The 16,976-nt window shown below is 34.5% G+C and overlaps 2 protein-coding genes across 2 annotated transcripts in view; both read right to left on the bottom strand.

Annotated features, from left to right (window-relative positions):
- The window catches only part of LOC113168332 (trichohyalin-like), a 287,283-nt gene that overhangs the window by 45,754 nt on the left and 224,553 nt on the right, over positions 1-16,976 (bottom strand). The gene's annotated exons all lie outside the window — the stretch shown is intronic.
- Positions 1-16,976, bottom strand: part of LOC113168494 (interaptin-like) — a 59,261-nt gene that overhangs the window by 10,158 nt on the left and 32,127 nt on the right. Inside the window, exons 2-14 of the mRNA XM_033326582.1 lie at positions 16,159-16,251; positions 15,377-15,448; positions 14,940-15,002; positions 13,395-13,466; positions 13,032-13,118; positions 12,265-12,333; positions 11,870-11,950; positions 11,640-11,723; positions 11,209-11,277; positions 10,739-10,825; positions 10,363-10,443; positions 9,674-9,754; positions 6,858-6,962 (exon numbers count right to left, since the gene is read on the bottom strand). Of these exons, the coding sequence (XP_033182473.1) occupies positions 6,858-6,962; positions 9,674-9,754; positions 10,363-10,443; positions 10,739-10,825; positions 11,209-11,277; positions 11,640-11,723; positions 11,870-11,950; positions 12,265-12,333; positions 13,032-13,118; positions 13,395-13,466; positions 14,940-15,002; positions 15,377-15,448; positions 16,159-16,251 (1,044 nt within the window). The remainder of the gene's footprint in view (positions 1-6,857; positions 6,963-9,673; positions 9,755-10,362; positions 10,444-10,738; positions 10,826-11,208; positions 11,278-11,639; positions 11,724-11,869; positions 11,951-12,264; positions 12,334-13,031; positions 13,119-13,394; positions 13,467-14,939; positions 15,003-15,376; positions 15,449-16,158; positions 16,252-16,976) is intronic.

Genomic DNA, 16,976 nt, shown 5'->3' with positions numbered 1-16,976 from the left:
ACTGATAAGACTCAGCTTCCAGGTAACCTCACCTGGAGGACTGAGAGGTGTTGTTCAGAACTGCACAGTTTGTGGAAGTTTGGCTTGTGCAGTTTACTTTGATGAACATCTAGTTTCTGTTTCAGGAAACTACTGAGTTTATGAATTTTAATTTAACACTCTCTCTTACCAGAAAGGAGGAGCAACCAGCTGGAGCAATCTAAGTAGAAAAAGAGAAATTAAAAGAAACATGTTCATTATCTAAACTTTTCACAATCTGATTTGACCACAAAATCCCTTTTTTTTTTTGCTTCTGTTAGAATCTATGTCTGCAGCTGCTCTTGTTGTCTTCTTAATTCATTTTCTTATACATTTAATTTCTTTCCCCCCCTCCTGTGCTTACATTTAGTTTGGTTTTCATTACCTCTTGTCCATTGTCCAAACCCTCAATTACTGTTTCATTTGTCATCAGATGCACTCCCTCTCCTTGTTCTTCAGGTTTCAGACTTTTGAGGGGTTTGTTCATTTCTTTATCATCTGTTGGAATTGTGAAAGTAAAAAAGCAGATATAAAGTCAAAGAAAAAAAAAGGCTCATCATTAGACATTTTTAGTTTAAAATGAGGTCATCATCTTAAAGTAAATAAATAAAACTTTCTGGTAATTTGACACATTTTATATTGATGTCATTGACGCTGACATTTGGGTGAAATAAAATTTCCTTTTCAGTTACGCAGTTACTATTGTACATGATGTTATGTGACTTACTTGTTTTATTTAGTTTCCTTTTCCACACAACAAAGACGAGTAAAAGCAGCAAAATAATGCAAATAACCACAATAACAGCAAAACCAGCTGTGAGAGGAGAGATGGACTGGACCTTACAGAAATCATCTGAAATGTCAGAACAGACATTACCATAAACAATAAATACAACTTGAATTCGGCTATTTGAAACTAAAACAGTAATCACATCTTAATTTTTAATATATTTTTTTTTTACCCGAGATATGTATCTGTGTCTCTCTGATCTGGTTGATGTTGCTCTGTTGGACTCTACAGATGATGTTGTTGCTGTGTCTCTTCTCCACAGTCACTCTGCTGCTGACAGTATAGAGGTCATCAGGACCTCTGACTGTCTCTGTAGGTCCAGCAGAGAGGATCTTTCCCTCAGCGTCCAGCCACAACAGCTCAGGCTCTGGATACCAGCCTTTAGACTCACACTGTAAAATCACTCCTTCTTCATCTCTGTCTATCCTTTCTAAAGTGATGACAGGTGAAGCAGCAGCAGCTGATGCTGAGGAAAAACAAAGAGGTTCAACAGCCAGTAATACAGTAGAAACACTAAATTTACAATTAAGAAAGATGTACAAATAAACATTCACTAGAAAAAATAGTAAATAAATGTACTTAAAAAAATAAAATTCGCAATATCTTGATTATCTTGAATAACTTAAGTCATAAATTTCAACAGCACAGTCAGTCATAATTTTTTTCATCTTTCATCCATTAAACATACTGAGTGATGTTGGAAGAAGTAAGTGTAACATTTTTTTTTAATTACTAGTTGAACCAGCTGTGTCAGTAATAACCTCAACTATGAACTTCCTGTAGTAGTTGTTTAGACATTTTGAATGCTCAGGAGAATTTTGGGACAATTCTTCCTTGATGAACTGCTGTAGTTTAGATTAATTCATAGTCAGGTATGAATGGCTACCCTCAGCTCATTGCATAGAATCTCTGTTAGGCTGAGGTCAGAGCTCTAACTGGCCATCGCAAAAGGATCCTGTGTCACAGTGCAGAAGTAAAATGATGGAACGACCAACTGTAAGGAAGAACAGGCAAAAATTTCACCTGAGTGTTGTGCAAGTCTAAACCGCAGCTCCAGGAAGTGCATACTTGAAGTTATGGTTGCCAAAGCTGGTTCAACCAGGTATTCAAGAAAATAGTTTCATTTACTTTTTCTGTCATCACCCTGCAAGTTTAATGGTTGTTTGCAGTAAAAACATATAAGATAATGTTTGGTTATGTTTTGAACCAGAAATAATTAAACTGCACTATTTATTCCCACTATACATATCTAAAAAAAAATCTACCTACCAACAACCAGTTCAACAAAAGATTCTTCATTGTTATCTGGAACGTAGCATCTGTATTTCCCCTCATCAGCAGGTTTTACTTCAGATAGTTTTAGTGAAATGTTTCCATGTTTCAGTTCATCAGTGAACAAAGATGTTCTTCCTTTGTAGGATGGATTTTTTATAGTTACAAAGTCCTGACCAGCACGCCACACAAAAACAAATCTGGGCTCCAGGTCAGACCTCGTCCACTCCAACGTCTTGGCAGCAACGTCCACAGCAGGTTCAAGATGACATGGTAAAATGATGTCATCGCCAACAGTTGCCACTATTGGCTGAGATGAACCAATTAACTTAGACTGACCTGAAAGTAGAAGATCCGTGTATAAAATTATTATGCACTGCACTGGCATTATCTCGCTCTTAAGTTAGTGTTACACCTTATATAAAAACTAATCTGTCATTAATGAGCCATCGCAGTCACCATCAGTCACAGCAATAAAACTACACATATCATCTTTAGCTATGATGACAGTTACTGTACAGATTGACAGAATCAGACATGGCAGGAGCTTGTTATAACACAGTGCTGAGAGCTGGGACAACAAACTATATACTTAGAAAATCTATAATCTTCAAATAATTTAATCTAATCTAATGTTTACATCTATGTACTGAGATGCAGAGATACCAGATTGTGCTTCAACCAGTCACAGTGGTGTTTACAACCAGTGACAGATTAATTCTCTACAATTTAACATTGATTCATTTATTTAAATTTAATATTGTATCATAATACAGAACAGCTGAGATGCTATAAAATATATTCTGAGGAAATGCAGATATTTGCATGATAATTCAAAAGCATGTATTGGAAACTTGCATTATGTGATTACTTAATGAATAAAAATGCTTTAATTTAGTATGTAAAAGAACAATTTACCTGTGGTGAAGTGTATCAGGAGGAGATGGACAACCAGAACACTGGTGGTTCTGAGCTGTGGTGGAATAGACAATCGATTCATCTGACAGATCATTTTCAGTTCCAAAAACAGAGAAAAAAAAACATTAATATTTGTAAAACAATAATGGTGTCTAAGAAATACATTTAAATTTTCTTTTATTTCATGACCTGTTTGAATTAAAGTGCTAATTAAGACCTAAACCTGTGACTTAAGACCTTCAATAGCTAAAACTTCAACAGAACATGTTAATGCAACAAAGCATACTTTCACTTTAACAGTGCACCTACACAGAGTGCTGCGCCAGTTAAAATACTGTTTATCTCGAGGTTACTTTCACTTTTGCTGTGGCAAAACACAAAGAAACAAATCTATTGTAAAAGTAAGTGTTAAGAAATAAAAAAAGATGTTATCACCACCTAACAGTTTTAAATTCAATATGTAACATCAAACGTTATCCACCTTTAACCACCGCACAAAGACTGCATTTTAGTCTGCCGTCTGACTTTTAGTCTAGTCTGGTTTAAGATAAGAATATGTTTGAAAATAGAGGATTAATAAAACATGTAATATATACATATATTATGAAGACAACTTACCTGATGCATTGTCGATCATTTACAGAAACTACGAGGAGAAAATACGTGCATAACTAGTTCTGACTTTAAGTTGTCCTCCAAGGTGTGAGAACCTTGCTCTACCTGCTTGGTGACGCCTGTATACACCTCTTTCCCATAGCAACACCCACTCACTCTACATACTTCACATACTCAGTGTTTAGGGTCAACAGTCAGTGACTACTTATCTGCTGTTGTTCGGTCCTCAATAAAGAAGTGTAGAAGATAAAATAAATCTTTTATTACCACTGTAGGGTTTATTGTTTTACTGCACAGAGGCTGGAAGGGGAATGAAAAATAGGTTTAGTCTTAGTCTTAGTAGTTTATGTCTTGATAAAGGGTTTAAAGAAACACACATGAATAAGAAAAGGGTTGTGTGTACCATCTTTCCACAAATGTTTGATGATCTTGTGAGAATAGAACTTTTTGGGGAAACAGTAAGAGTGGAGGGTTGTGTATTTATTTATTTTTTAATAGCAGCTGTGATTTCATTGGACCAGGAATGATTATCGGAAATCTGGATTCAGGAATTTGAAGCTGTCCACTGTTTCCGTGTAGTCTCTATATCTACAAATGACATGGGGGTAAGCTCTGCACTTTTTGAAGTGAAACAGCAGCCCTGTGGGAAGCAAGACCTGAGTGTGGGACTGAAGAAGATGTTGATTTGTAAGTAAGTCACTAATCCAAGTACAGAGGTGAGCGAAGAGGCTGAAAACATCTGGATATAGATGTCTCTGTTTTTGAGGTGCTCTAGTAGCATATGGAGAGTAAGTGAAGGCAACCTCCTTGGATCTATTTACCCCACATGCAAAATTGACAGGGGGCAGAAGTGGGTGGGAGACTTTTATAGATTTTTACATTCCTCTGCACCAGTCTCTCTTGTACCAATAGAAGTGACTGGAACAGATCTATAATCAATTTGATTGTACTGATTACCCCAGACACCCACAATATTCCCACTTACGGGGGAATGACGAGACATTTCTCAGCCCAGCCGAGAGACAGAGTCTCTCCAGTGAGTTCTGGATCCTCCTGTGGGAAAATGTCCAGAATGCCTACCCAGGGAGGTGTCCCGGGAGCATCCAAAACAGATGCTAAAGCCACCTCGGCTGACTTCTCTCTTTGTGGAGGAGCAACAACTCTACTGCAAGCTCCTCCCTGGTGAACGAGCTCCCTACCTTATCTCTAAGGGTGCAGCCACCCTGCAGATTAAACTCATTTTAGCCACTTGTATCCGGGAACTTATCTTTTCTGTGACCCATAGTAGATTGACAAAAGGTGAAAGCTAGGAACTACAAGCTGCCCAAATGCAGGCTGAAGGTCCTGGCCTGATAAAGCCTACAGGACAACACAAAAAAGTGGGGATGAAATCCTGTGGTCGCCGAACCAGACTCCCTCCAGCCCCTGGATACGCCCAGAAATTCTATCCATAAAAATATGGAGGGCGATGTACCTGGTTCATTATGTGTTGATCTATAAAATCTGTAAATTACTGAGTCTGAACTTGTCCTACAACTTGCGTCAGTGTGAAACTATCTGACTGGTGACACCTGTATTCACCTGCGCTTCCTGGTCACGCTCACTTGGGCTACATACTGCACATACTTACTGAGTAGCATCAACATTTAAGGAAGCTTCTACTTCTTTGCTCTTATTCAATCCTTGGTGAAAGAGTGTTGAGGACAGACGTGGGTCTGAGAGCAGTGCTCATTTCGTAATAAATAACAAGATAGGTTGTTTAATCAGTTTCAATATTTATTTGAGTACTTTCAAGATATAGAAAACATTTAGCCTTTATTTTTAACTTTGTCCCAGAGGGAAATTGTTTTGCCTTTTTACAGCTTCTTTGTTCGAACGGAAAGAACCAGGGCCACAAAATAACCACAGCAACACAGGTTTATACACAGTTATTGTGTTCTGATTACTTCATGAGACAACTTTAATCAGGTTAAAATGATAACATTTTGTAAAAGTTCGAGTTAAGGTATTGGTGTCTGAAGAGGTCGGTACCTGCTTCACAGCAGCATGTATGTCTTCAATATTTTCACACATATGTGGTTTGATAATAAACTGTAATGAAATGTAATATGGTCTTTCCTTGATGAGGTGCTGTCTTTATATCAACCTATTTGTACTCATGTGGCCATAAGTGGGACCAATTTTTTTAATATTCTGCGTAAAATTGTGTTTCAGTATCTTTGGCAGCACTATGATTTTGTAAATAATGCACAGTTACAAATAAAAAGGTTTTAAAGGTTTCTCAAGTAAATGTGAATCACAATCTGAACTCTGACATTCAAGATTAGTAGAACAAAAAATAGACAAAATATAAATTGTATGCTTTAAAAGAAAGAAAGAAAGAAAGAAATAAAGAAAGAAAAAAGAAATAAAGAAAGAAATTGGTAAAGGCATTTCTGTCCAAATACAAAAGTGTATATATATATATATATATATTTTTTTTTTTTTTTTTTGTGTGTGTGTGTGCCTTTATTGTGTGCCATTCTGGTTTAATGCAGAGTAATTCTTATTTAATTCATACAAATCACCAATGAAACAATTTAGAAACCTAAAAATAAATTAAGAACAGAGTATCAATATTTTAACATTTAAAACAAAATATTAATTTTGAGACTGACGATAATTGTCTTTCAGTGAACAGTCAGTGGCTTTCATGGTAGGATTTCTCCAGTGTGGGTGCGAGTGAGAGTGATCTGTAAATCTGTAAAAGACTAAGCGTTCCAAAGACTTGACTGTCTTGACTGTCACAATTAAAGACTCTGTTTGCACCAGAGTGTAAACCAGCACACAACAAATATTCCTCATCATTTATATTGGAAAAAAAAACAACATTATCAATGTTATTGATTTCAGTTAATTATCTATGCAAACTTTATATTTACTTGTATTAGTGCAGTTATATTGTGATAATGTGATAATGTAAAGTGATATTTCAGGAGGTGGACGTTTCAAGAACCAATATCACAGAATCACAATTAGTGAAGCATGTTGTCTTCTTTAACAACAGAAAATTAACCAGGACAATCCAGTTCTGTGGTGGATTTAACATTCAATCAATGTGGAAAATGTCAAAAAAAAGTTTAGTAAAAAACAGAACACTGGTTACAGCATCTTAAAAATCTTGATATTTTTTATGGTAACGACTACAACTAAAGATAAACAAACAGTTAAATTAAACCAAACTCAGTCTCAGTAAATCATGAACCTCTTGTTTCTTGGTCTCCAGCTCCTTTTCCAGCTGCTGTCTCTGATCCTCACTCCTCTGTTTCTCCTCTTTAAGCTTCTGACCTTCAGTCATTAGTTGATTCACCTGAGAGCAGAGAGAAGATTAGAGATCTGTTCTCTTATTAAGGTCAACGACTTCAAACTAAATCATGTTCTGTAACAAAATATTCTATATCACACACTGAATTACATTAATTATGAAAAGGTTAGAAATCTAAGAAGTCTAGTACATTAGTGTTGTTGCTCATTAACCCTCTGGTCGTGTTCATCTCTCTGTTTTGACTTCTCTTAAATTAGCCCAAAAAACATTTTTCACCACCTAATTTTTAGACAACATTCTTTATATCTGAACAATGTCTCAAAGTAGTGTTTCACATGAATTTGTAGAAATAGATATAAAATAACTGCAGTGAACATAAAAATAGGCACCAAAACCGTTTTACAAAATAAACATGTAATGTTAAAAATAAATGAACAACCAAAGAACAAACTCATAAGCATGCTCATCAGGATGATACTTCTATTCTTCTTGGGAACATATGAAACAAGAGTGTGTTAGTTAGTCAAGTCAGTGAAAGCTAATTTTGATGAGAGTCCGTCTCTTCTTCTTGCTGTATGAACAGTGTTTTTTCTTTCTTTAAGGTTTTTATGGAAACAACTTTTGATTTTTACTTATACATACAATAAATATGAATAAATTTTCTTCACCATATATTAAGAGAATACATGTAAATTATGCAATTAGACACAAAAACAGAGAAACATCAACGCACTACAAACATTATATAAATCTGCACTGAAGAGGTTCATTTCATGAACATATTAACTTAGGAGATGATTTATTTCATCTGTCTACAAACATTATGTGTGTTACATCTTATATGCAATGGATAGATTCTTTGTCAGATCCGTAGGATTATGTTTTAATTGGCCAAATGCGCAGTAACTTTCTTCACAGTCTTTTTTTTTTTTTTTATAATTGTTTTATGTCTCCTCTCTCCTTTATCTTCAGTATGGACTGGGTATGACTCCTCTGAAACGTGCTGGCTCTTTGACTGACAATTGGAAATTAACAGGTCATTTACAGTTCTTTAGCCTAAAAAAAGTTATCTAAGAAATCTACAGCAACTACATATATATGTTGAGGCAACAAAAAACACAATGACATAATGACCAATTACATGCTGCTACTTTTTTTATTTTTTGTTATCAGTATTTCACTTAATAAAATCCAGGATCATGTGGTTTATTCTAAACTGTGTTAATTTCTCCTCAGCAGCCACAAGTGTGATTCAATCTTTTTCTAATGCAACCTAGAAAATGTCTGCACTGAGTATCACAAATAATTAAGTCTATAGTTAATGATGTTTATTATCTGATATAAGTTTGTTCTGCATCACAGTATTAAACTGTTTCATACACATGTTCAGGTGTTTCTGGAGTTTAGTAGGATTTTTTATTTTTTATTTTTTTATATTAAAGAATCTTATCTTTTCATGAATTATTAAATTATTATAGATCAACATGGCTTTTCCTGGTGTACATTTTAGATGTAGTTAATTTGCAGCTTTAACTGTTAAACTGTAGTTTAAGTCATTGATTTACCTTAGAACAAGCAGTAAACTGTCTGAACTAAACATTTTCTAGTTTGATGGAAGCTGAAACAACAGCAATAAGTCTGTGAACAACCTTTTCATAAATATTTTTCTTTACTTTCATTTATTTATTTTGAGGTATAATATTATAGTATATTGTTAACTAATATAGATAATGAATGTTTGTATATATAAAATATCTCAGTTTATCTCTGTACATCACTGTGAACCTTAGTGCTGTGAAATAATGGAAAAACATACATAAAATAGATCCAAACACACTTATAATACACAGATAAAACACATACTATATATGCTGATGTAGTACTCATATAGTATTTATCCACTCACACAAATGTTACCTTATTGTTGATTGTTGAGTCTCTGATGTTGTGGCGGTGGTGTAACAGACCCGGGTGGTGCTACTTTGCACTCAGAATCATTCTGGCTTTTCATTGGCTGGGAAGGGGACAACACACACAGACACCACAGTAGTTAGATGAATCAACAAAGCATTGAATTCTCTTCTTGTAGATTTGTACTTTACACATGTTACATTTTGTTTAGATTAAAGCAGGTGGCACAAAACCTCCTGTCAGATTTCTCCATCTAACATACAGAGGCATGTAGAGATGACAACACAAGAGGAGATTGAGATTCCCTTTACAGTTATTTGATACTTGCACTGTGCAATTTGTACTTCAGTCCATTATCCAAAAATCCATTTAAGTTTCTTGGACAAATTAATGTCTGAGACCCAGTATGTGTATTTCTTATTTCACAAACAAGTTGATAAAACCTGATAAAACCAAATATTCTGTCTGAGACACCTGGGTTCATTTTCAAAATCAGTTATTGCTGTCAGAAATTCTACTGGATGTTGGTCTAATCTAAATGTGAAACAAAAGATAAAAAGGCAAATCATGAAACACATAACCGACTAGTCTGTCATCCTCCTCTGTTCCTCAGACTGAAGCTGTCTTTTTAACGGATCTGTTTGTTGTAATTTAACAAAAAAAAAAAAAAAGTCCCTAATTTTACTTCCTAGTGTAATAACACCCCCACCCCCCATTTCCCCATCAACCAATCAACTAATATATTGATAGATTTGTTTCATCTCACATATACCTCTCTGTTATAATCTCTCTGGTTTTCAAAAGACAAATGACATGAGAAAACTGTTAAAATAAAACAGATGAACCTCTGTGATTGACTCCAGCAGCTGCTTCAAGGTCTTTGCAGTACGTGTGACCTCATCATCAGGTTTGAGCTGGTTCAACAACTGGAACATTAGAGAGATGAAGAGAAACAATTCATTATCAAGCTGCTCAGTGCTGGACAATGTAACACACTAACACAGAGAGAAAACCTCTTCATGTTTCCAGCATTGAACAGAGCTCTGGAAAAGTTTCTGATTAGACTTTTTCTAATCATTCGTAATGAATCAAGTCTTCTCTGTTTGATCTATTTCTCAGTCTCCTGTTAGTTTAAAGCAGGAGGAGACAACCCTGGTCCTCACTGCTCACCCGATCTTTGTGTTTTAATGTCTGAGAGATCCTTTTGGTCCTACATGTTGGTGGTCTGAACATCATAGCTCACATCAACAGTGGTCGTAGTGAGTTCAGACATGTCTATAATAACAGCAGTTTGTTTTACTGTTATATGGAAGAAACCAGGTTAGAATCAACTAAATGTCTGTGATGACACAGTTGATATTAGTTTTCCAGGGAAGATATCTAATTATTATTTGTTTAGTTTAGTGTCAAAATAAGATTCCCTGGTGTCTCAGATTTATTCTCATGACTTCTGTGCCTTTGTCTCATCAACAAAAAATGTTTTATACAGAAGATAAAGAGAGAAATAACAGACAGAACTGATTTGGATCAAAACCTCTGTGATCTCATCTAGCTGCTTCTTCAAGTTCCTAGTTTCATTCATCATCCTCGGATCTTCAGCCATCTGTGTTTTTAACTGGGGACAATGGGGGTTGGGGTGGGTTGAAGAGAGACAGTGCATTTTATCAAAAAGATAAACAAACAACATTTATTCTGACTGAATTCTCGTTTATGATTGTTTGCAATTCCTTCAACCTCTCAGTTAAATGTGTAAAAAACAATGTTAAGAACCCAATAAAATTATAATAATTTTGATATGCTTAGAAATTTATTGTCATGGCTTCTGTGTCTTTGTCTCATCAACAAATCAAAATATTTTGTGCAGGAAATAAAAAGAGAATCTCATTAAGATAAAAAAAAGAAAAACGAACCTCTCTGTTTATATTCTCCAGCTGATTCTTCAAGACCTCAGATTCCTTCATCATCCTCTCTCCCTTATATATGAGCTGTGACTTAAACTAGAAAGAAAGAGTGATGATTGTAGATAAAACATTTATTCAAAAACATGTATGAACACCAATTTTTCCTACTTAATTCTTCATTGTCATTGGTTGTAATTTCTTTGAAACCTCAGTTAAACTAGTAATAAACTGTAGTAAGTAAACAACTTTGGAACAGGATATTCTGTGGTCTGCATCATATGTTTAGATAAGAACAGTATTTCATGGTTAAGAACATGGTCTCATGTTGTAGATCTTTAAAGGAGCAGGAGTTAGTTTGTTTCTGAAGCCAAGTTAAAAAAAAAAAAAAAACAACATCTCATTGAGCAATCAATGTTTTACAAAAAAATAAAAAAATGAAATCACAGGACAGATAATTGAGTTGTGTGGAAAAGATGAACCTCTGTGATCTTCTCCACATGCTTGGTCTCTTTAAGGTTCTGTATCTCAGTCTGCAGCTGCTTTTTCAACTGGGAGGTAGGAGAGATGAAAAGAAACAATCCATTATCAAAAGATGTAGACACCAGAGCTACATCTCAATTTAGAGTGTCATAGCAAAGGCTGAAAATACTGATATACATGTGATTTCTTTCTTTTTTTTTTTGTGTGTTTGATAAATTCCAAACTAATTTCTTTCACTTTATTGGATATTTTCCGTAGAATTTTAATAAAAATAATGAATGTAAGCCATTTAGGCTGTAACATTACAAAATGTGGAAATGTTCCATCTCATTTAACACAACAGCTTGTTCACCAAATCATGTTTTATGCAGAAGTAAAAAATTGAAATGACAAATAGTGTAAATGATTTGGGTGAAAAAAAAAAATGTACCTCTTTGATCTTGTTCTCTAGCTCCCTGTTCAAGTTCTCAGCCTGTTTCCTCTTCTGCTTCTCAGTCTGTATCTGCATGCACATCTGAGCACAAGAGAGATGAAGAGAAACAATCAATCTTAAATAAATGTTGACACAGTTTTTATTGTAGTTTATGTTACGATCAATCTGACTTTCAAAAGAGGAAAAACGACAAGAAAGAGAAAACTGGTTTAAATATAAAGATGAACCTCTCTGAACTTCTTCAGCAGCTGCTTCAAGGTCTTTAGTTCCTTATTGTCCCCATCTTTAGTTTGTTGCTGTGTTTCCAACTAAGAGAAAAAAAGATGGAGAGACAATGCATTGCATCCAATAGATGTACACAAAACATTTATTCTGACTGAATTCTCTTTTGTAATTGAATTTTACAAAATGTGTAGCCTGCTTCATATGTTTAGATAAGAACAATATTTTGTGGTTAAGAAAATGTCCTGTTGCAGATCTTTAAAGGAAAAGTAGTTAGTGTATTGTGTTTGTTTTTTTGAGCTAACTTTAAAATAATAATATTTTTTTTAAATCTACAAATTTATGATAAAAAAATTACTTGAAAGTTAATTGATTTGTGTAAAAACATAAAGTAAATTACCTCTGCGATGTTTTCAAACTGCTCTGTGGAGGTCTCAGCATCCACCGTTTTCTGCTTCTCAGCTTGGCACTGTGTTTAAAAATAGGAGGTAAGAAAAATGAAGAGAAACAATTCATTATCAATAGATGTAGACACAGCATTTATCCTAAGTGAATGATCATTTCTCATTGGTTGTAAGTTGTGTTTCTAATTCTCTTCATACAACATCAGTTTGAATCTGAATTGACTCTGAATGATTTGATCCAATAAACACATCAAGTGTCTCTGAACTGTTTGGTTCCTGCTCCCTCTGGCTCTATCATTCAGACACTATTAGACTGACTGGAATCACTAAATCTGGGAGAGAAACAGTTCCAACTATTATTGGATGTTAAATACCAAACTAGCTGCTCAGTGTTGGACAATGTAACACACTAACACAGAGAGAAAACCTCTTCATGTTTCCAGCATTGAACAGAGCTCTGAAAAAGTTTCTGATTAGACTTTTTCTAATCACTCGTAATGAATCAAGTCTTCTCTGTTTGATCTATTTCTCAGTCTCCTGTTAGTTTAAAGCAGAAGGAAACAACCCTGGTTCTAACTGCTGTCCTGCTGGTTCTTTAAACTACCTTTTTATTTAACTTAGTTTGCTCTAAAAACACTTTTTTGGTGTCTCAGATTTATTCTCATGTCTTCCTTGATTTTGTCTCTTCAACAAATTTAAATGTTTTACGAAGAAGATAAAGAAAGAAATGAAAGACAGAAGTGATTTGGATCGAAAGACGAACCTCTTTCTTAGTGTTCTCCAGTTGAGTGTTAAACATCTGAGCTTCCTCCTTCCTGTTCTGTTTTTCAGTGTGGAGCTGTTTTTCCAACTAAGAGGAAGATAGATAAAGAGAGACAGCACATTTCATCAAAAAGATATATTAACAACATCTATTGTCACTAAATTCTTATTTCTGATTGTTTGTCATTTCTTCATAATGTATATTTGTGTATTTGTAAAAAACTGTAATAAGTAACAATCCATCATTGGAACAGAATATCCTGTGGTCTGCTTCAGTCTCTGATGTGATCTGTTTCAGGTGCAGCAACAAATCACTATGTGACAATTTGACAAGAAAGATGTTTCGGTGAAAAGATGAATGAACCTCTGTGATCTTGTCCAGCAGATCATTCAAAGTCTTATTCACTCTCTCTTCAGTAAGGATCTGGTTTACCAACTGCAGTTAGGAGAGATAAAAAAAGAAATGTTAATTCGCTAATGTAGGTATAGGCACAGCATTTATTATAACTGTAATATGTTGGATTAACAGACTACTTTTTATATAGTTAATACCAAACTAGTTGCTCATTGTTGTGGAACAGTGCTCTGGAAAACCATCAAAAAGTTAACTTATTTCAGTAATTCAATAAAAAAGGGAAACTCACATATTATATAGCATGATTACATAGAGTGATATACAGTATTTCAGTTGTTTATGTCTTTTAATTTAGATGATTGTTGCTCACAGCTAATGAAAATCGAAAATTTACTATCCTAGAAAATTGGAATATTGCATAAGACTAATGAAATAAAGGATTTTGACTACAGAAATGTTGACTGAAGCATTCCCATGTTCAGTGATTGAGCTTCTTTCGTAACATTTACTGCATCTATGCAGCATGGCATGGGGGCTATCATGAAGTGCTCTAAAATCTCCTAGTAGATGGCTGGTCTGACTTTGAACTTGATAAAGGACCGTGGACCAACACCAGCATGACATGGCTCCTCAAATCAACACTGACTGGGGAAACGTCACACTGAACCTCAAGCAACTTGGATTCAGTGCCTTTCTGCTCTTTCTCAAGACTCTTGGGACCTTGATTTTAAAATAAAATGCAAAATTGACCTAATGAAAGGAGGACTTTGGCCCACTGAGAAACAGTCCAGTCATTTTTTTACAGAGCCCAGGTAAGATGCTTCTGATATTGCCTCTGGAGTTCAGGAGTGGCTTGACACAAGAATGTGACAGTTGCGTGGTTGCTCTTGAAGCAAGAAATCCAGCCACAGTCCACTCATGCTGAGTTACTTATTGGGCTTCCCTTCACAATCCTTTCAACCCTGTTGCTTGTGCACATTTGTCTGCCACACTTTTTTCTTTCACTCAATTTTCTATTAACGTGTGGGGATATTGTCCCTGGGGACTCTCTTCTGGACAACTGTCCAAAATAAAGCATTAAAACTAACTTTTGTTCAACTAGTAACCTGAAGATGTCTAAAATTTGATTTTGAAGTCACAATGAGTGAAGTTTGTTCCCTTCTTCTACAACAGAAAATGCTTCTTTGATTGAAATAAACCAGGATTATCTAGGTTGGTGGAGACTTTAACAATAAATCAAAATGAGAATTGTTAAAAAGACAAAAAAAAAAAAAAAAAAAAGTTTACACGATGTTAAAGATCCAGTGCCATATTTTATCCACTAGATCTGTTTTTTTCTGTAAGAAATATATACTGAAATATAATTTATTTTTTACTACAATTTTACTGGTGATGAGTGATAACAAAATTAAATGAATTATCTTATATATTTCTCTTTGTTAAAAATAGTGTTCTATCAGTTTTTAAATCAACTAAAAGAGTGAGTTGACATTTAGAACTAAAGACAAACAGACATTGAGATGAAACTAAATTATGCATCAGTAAAATATGAACCTTTGGCTTCTTAGTCTCCAGCGCCTCTTTAAGCATCTTGAAATCAACCTCTAGTTGATTCACCTGAGAGCAGAGAGAAGACAAAGAGAAGATGAGAGACCTGTTCTCTTATTAAGGTCAATGACTTCAAACTAACACTAACACTTTGAACATGAAGCTCCTTCATCATATGTTTTCTGCTGATTCTGAACTAAAGTCACTGATGTGGAGGAAAATGTGTTAATGATCAACACAGGATCCAGTTTGTCTGAATAAACAATTGTTTCATTAACAATCAACTGACTAAAAAGTTGATTTATAATAGAATAGATGTGTTTCTTCTCAGTTTAAAAGTGACATTGAAGTCCAGTTTCTCCTATAATCTTGGTCAAATCAATTTTGCATACAGAAGACAAATGTATTTAGACAAATACTTGAGTTGGATAAAAAAGATAAACCTTTGTGATGATCTCCAGCAGGGTCTCTGTCTTCATCCTTTTTTGCTTCTCAGCCTGGATCTGTGTTTCGAACTGGGAGGTCGGAGAGATGAAGAGAAACAATTCATTATCAATAGATGTCGACACAGCATTTATGCTAAGTGAATGATAATTTCTTATTGGTAAGTTGTGTTTCTAATTCTCTTCATATATCAATTTTAATCTGAATTGATTTATTTCTCAGTCTCCTGTTTGTTTAAAGCAGGAGGAGACAACCCTGGTCCTCACTGCTGCTGTCCTGCTGGTTCTCCAACTATCTACTGCTCATTACCTGGATGAGGTGTGTTCAGCAATTTGTGACACCTGTTCACCTATTCTACATCAGTATATGCGTCTTTGCAAAACAAACAAGAGTTTGGTAGAGAATTTAATATCAAATCAAAAGGAAAACTGTTGAAAAGATTCAGTGAAAAATAAAACTGAAAATAATCAGAAAATTAAGTTATCATATTTTCTCCTGTACCTTTAATTTGAAGAAGTATAATAAGAATTAAATACCTTTGATGTTTAGAATAAGAAAGAATAATGAATTATAATTTAGTCATATTACATGCTATCTGAAATTTAAATATTAAATTCAGAAAACTGAATCAGACAATCAACATGGACAGAAATTTTGGCCATGACTCTATCTTTTAAGAACTTAGGGGACATTTTAAATAAATGCAGATATTAAAGGAGAACTGAAAATAAAAAAGTATGTGTCTTGAAAGAAATTGTAAGAAAAAATTATAAATATGAACCTGCTGTTTCAGAGTCTGAACTTCTTTCTCAGCTTCTTCTCTCCTCTGCTTCTCCTCATCCAACTTCTGCCTGGAAACTGTTGGTAACTTATCCTGAGACAGAGTTTAGAAACCAGATGAGTTTCCTTTCAGTGAATGTTTCTGAACATACAGTGTGATGAACAAACCACAAACATATTGTATCATGTTATTTGTAGCATTTCTTGTTTGTTGGTTCCAGTTGGAAACACTCAGCTCCTCCTGTGTTCAAACTCTCCAGTTCAATCCAAATTTTCTATTTCAGGAATCTACAGAGTTAACGCATTTTACTTTAACATGATCTCTTACCAGAATGGAGTATGGCCCTGCTGAAGCAGCTTGACTTTTTTCCAACTGAATAGAAAAACAGACATTTAAATAGAATTTTTAATAATATTTTCCTTTATTAGGGTATATTCTGCAATTTCAAAACATGAACCTCAGAGTTTGAAATGTATGTATTTATCACATGTACACGGTGCAGCACACTAACAAAGAAAGTCATGAAAATATGGATTGTTCAACAACAAACAATAAAATTTCGATAATATTTTACCTGTTTTGAAAAGTTATTCACCAATTGATGTCTGAACATTGAACCTATACCATAGATTGATTTAGATTAATTTAAAGTCAAAAGTTAAACCTCTGTGTCATTGGTCAGCTTCTGCAGGTTTGTCTCCATCTTCTTAATCTCTTCTTGAAGTTTCTGAATTTCAGCTTGTTTGGTTTTAAACTGTGAGAAATGAAAAAAATTACATCAAGATTGAGGAACACGATTTATTATTTGAGCCCATTTA

Source organism: Anabas testudineus, chromosome 18 (genome assembly GCF_900324465.2).
Source record: "Anabas testudineus chromosome 18, fAnaTes1.2, whole genome shotgun sequence".
NCBI lineage: Eukaryota > Metazoa > Chordata > Actinopteri > Anabantiformes > Anabantidae > Anabas > Anabas testudineus.
This window is presented reverse-complemented; position numbering and strand designations above follow the sequence as displayed.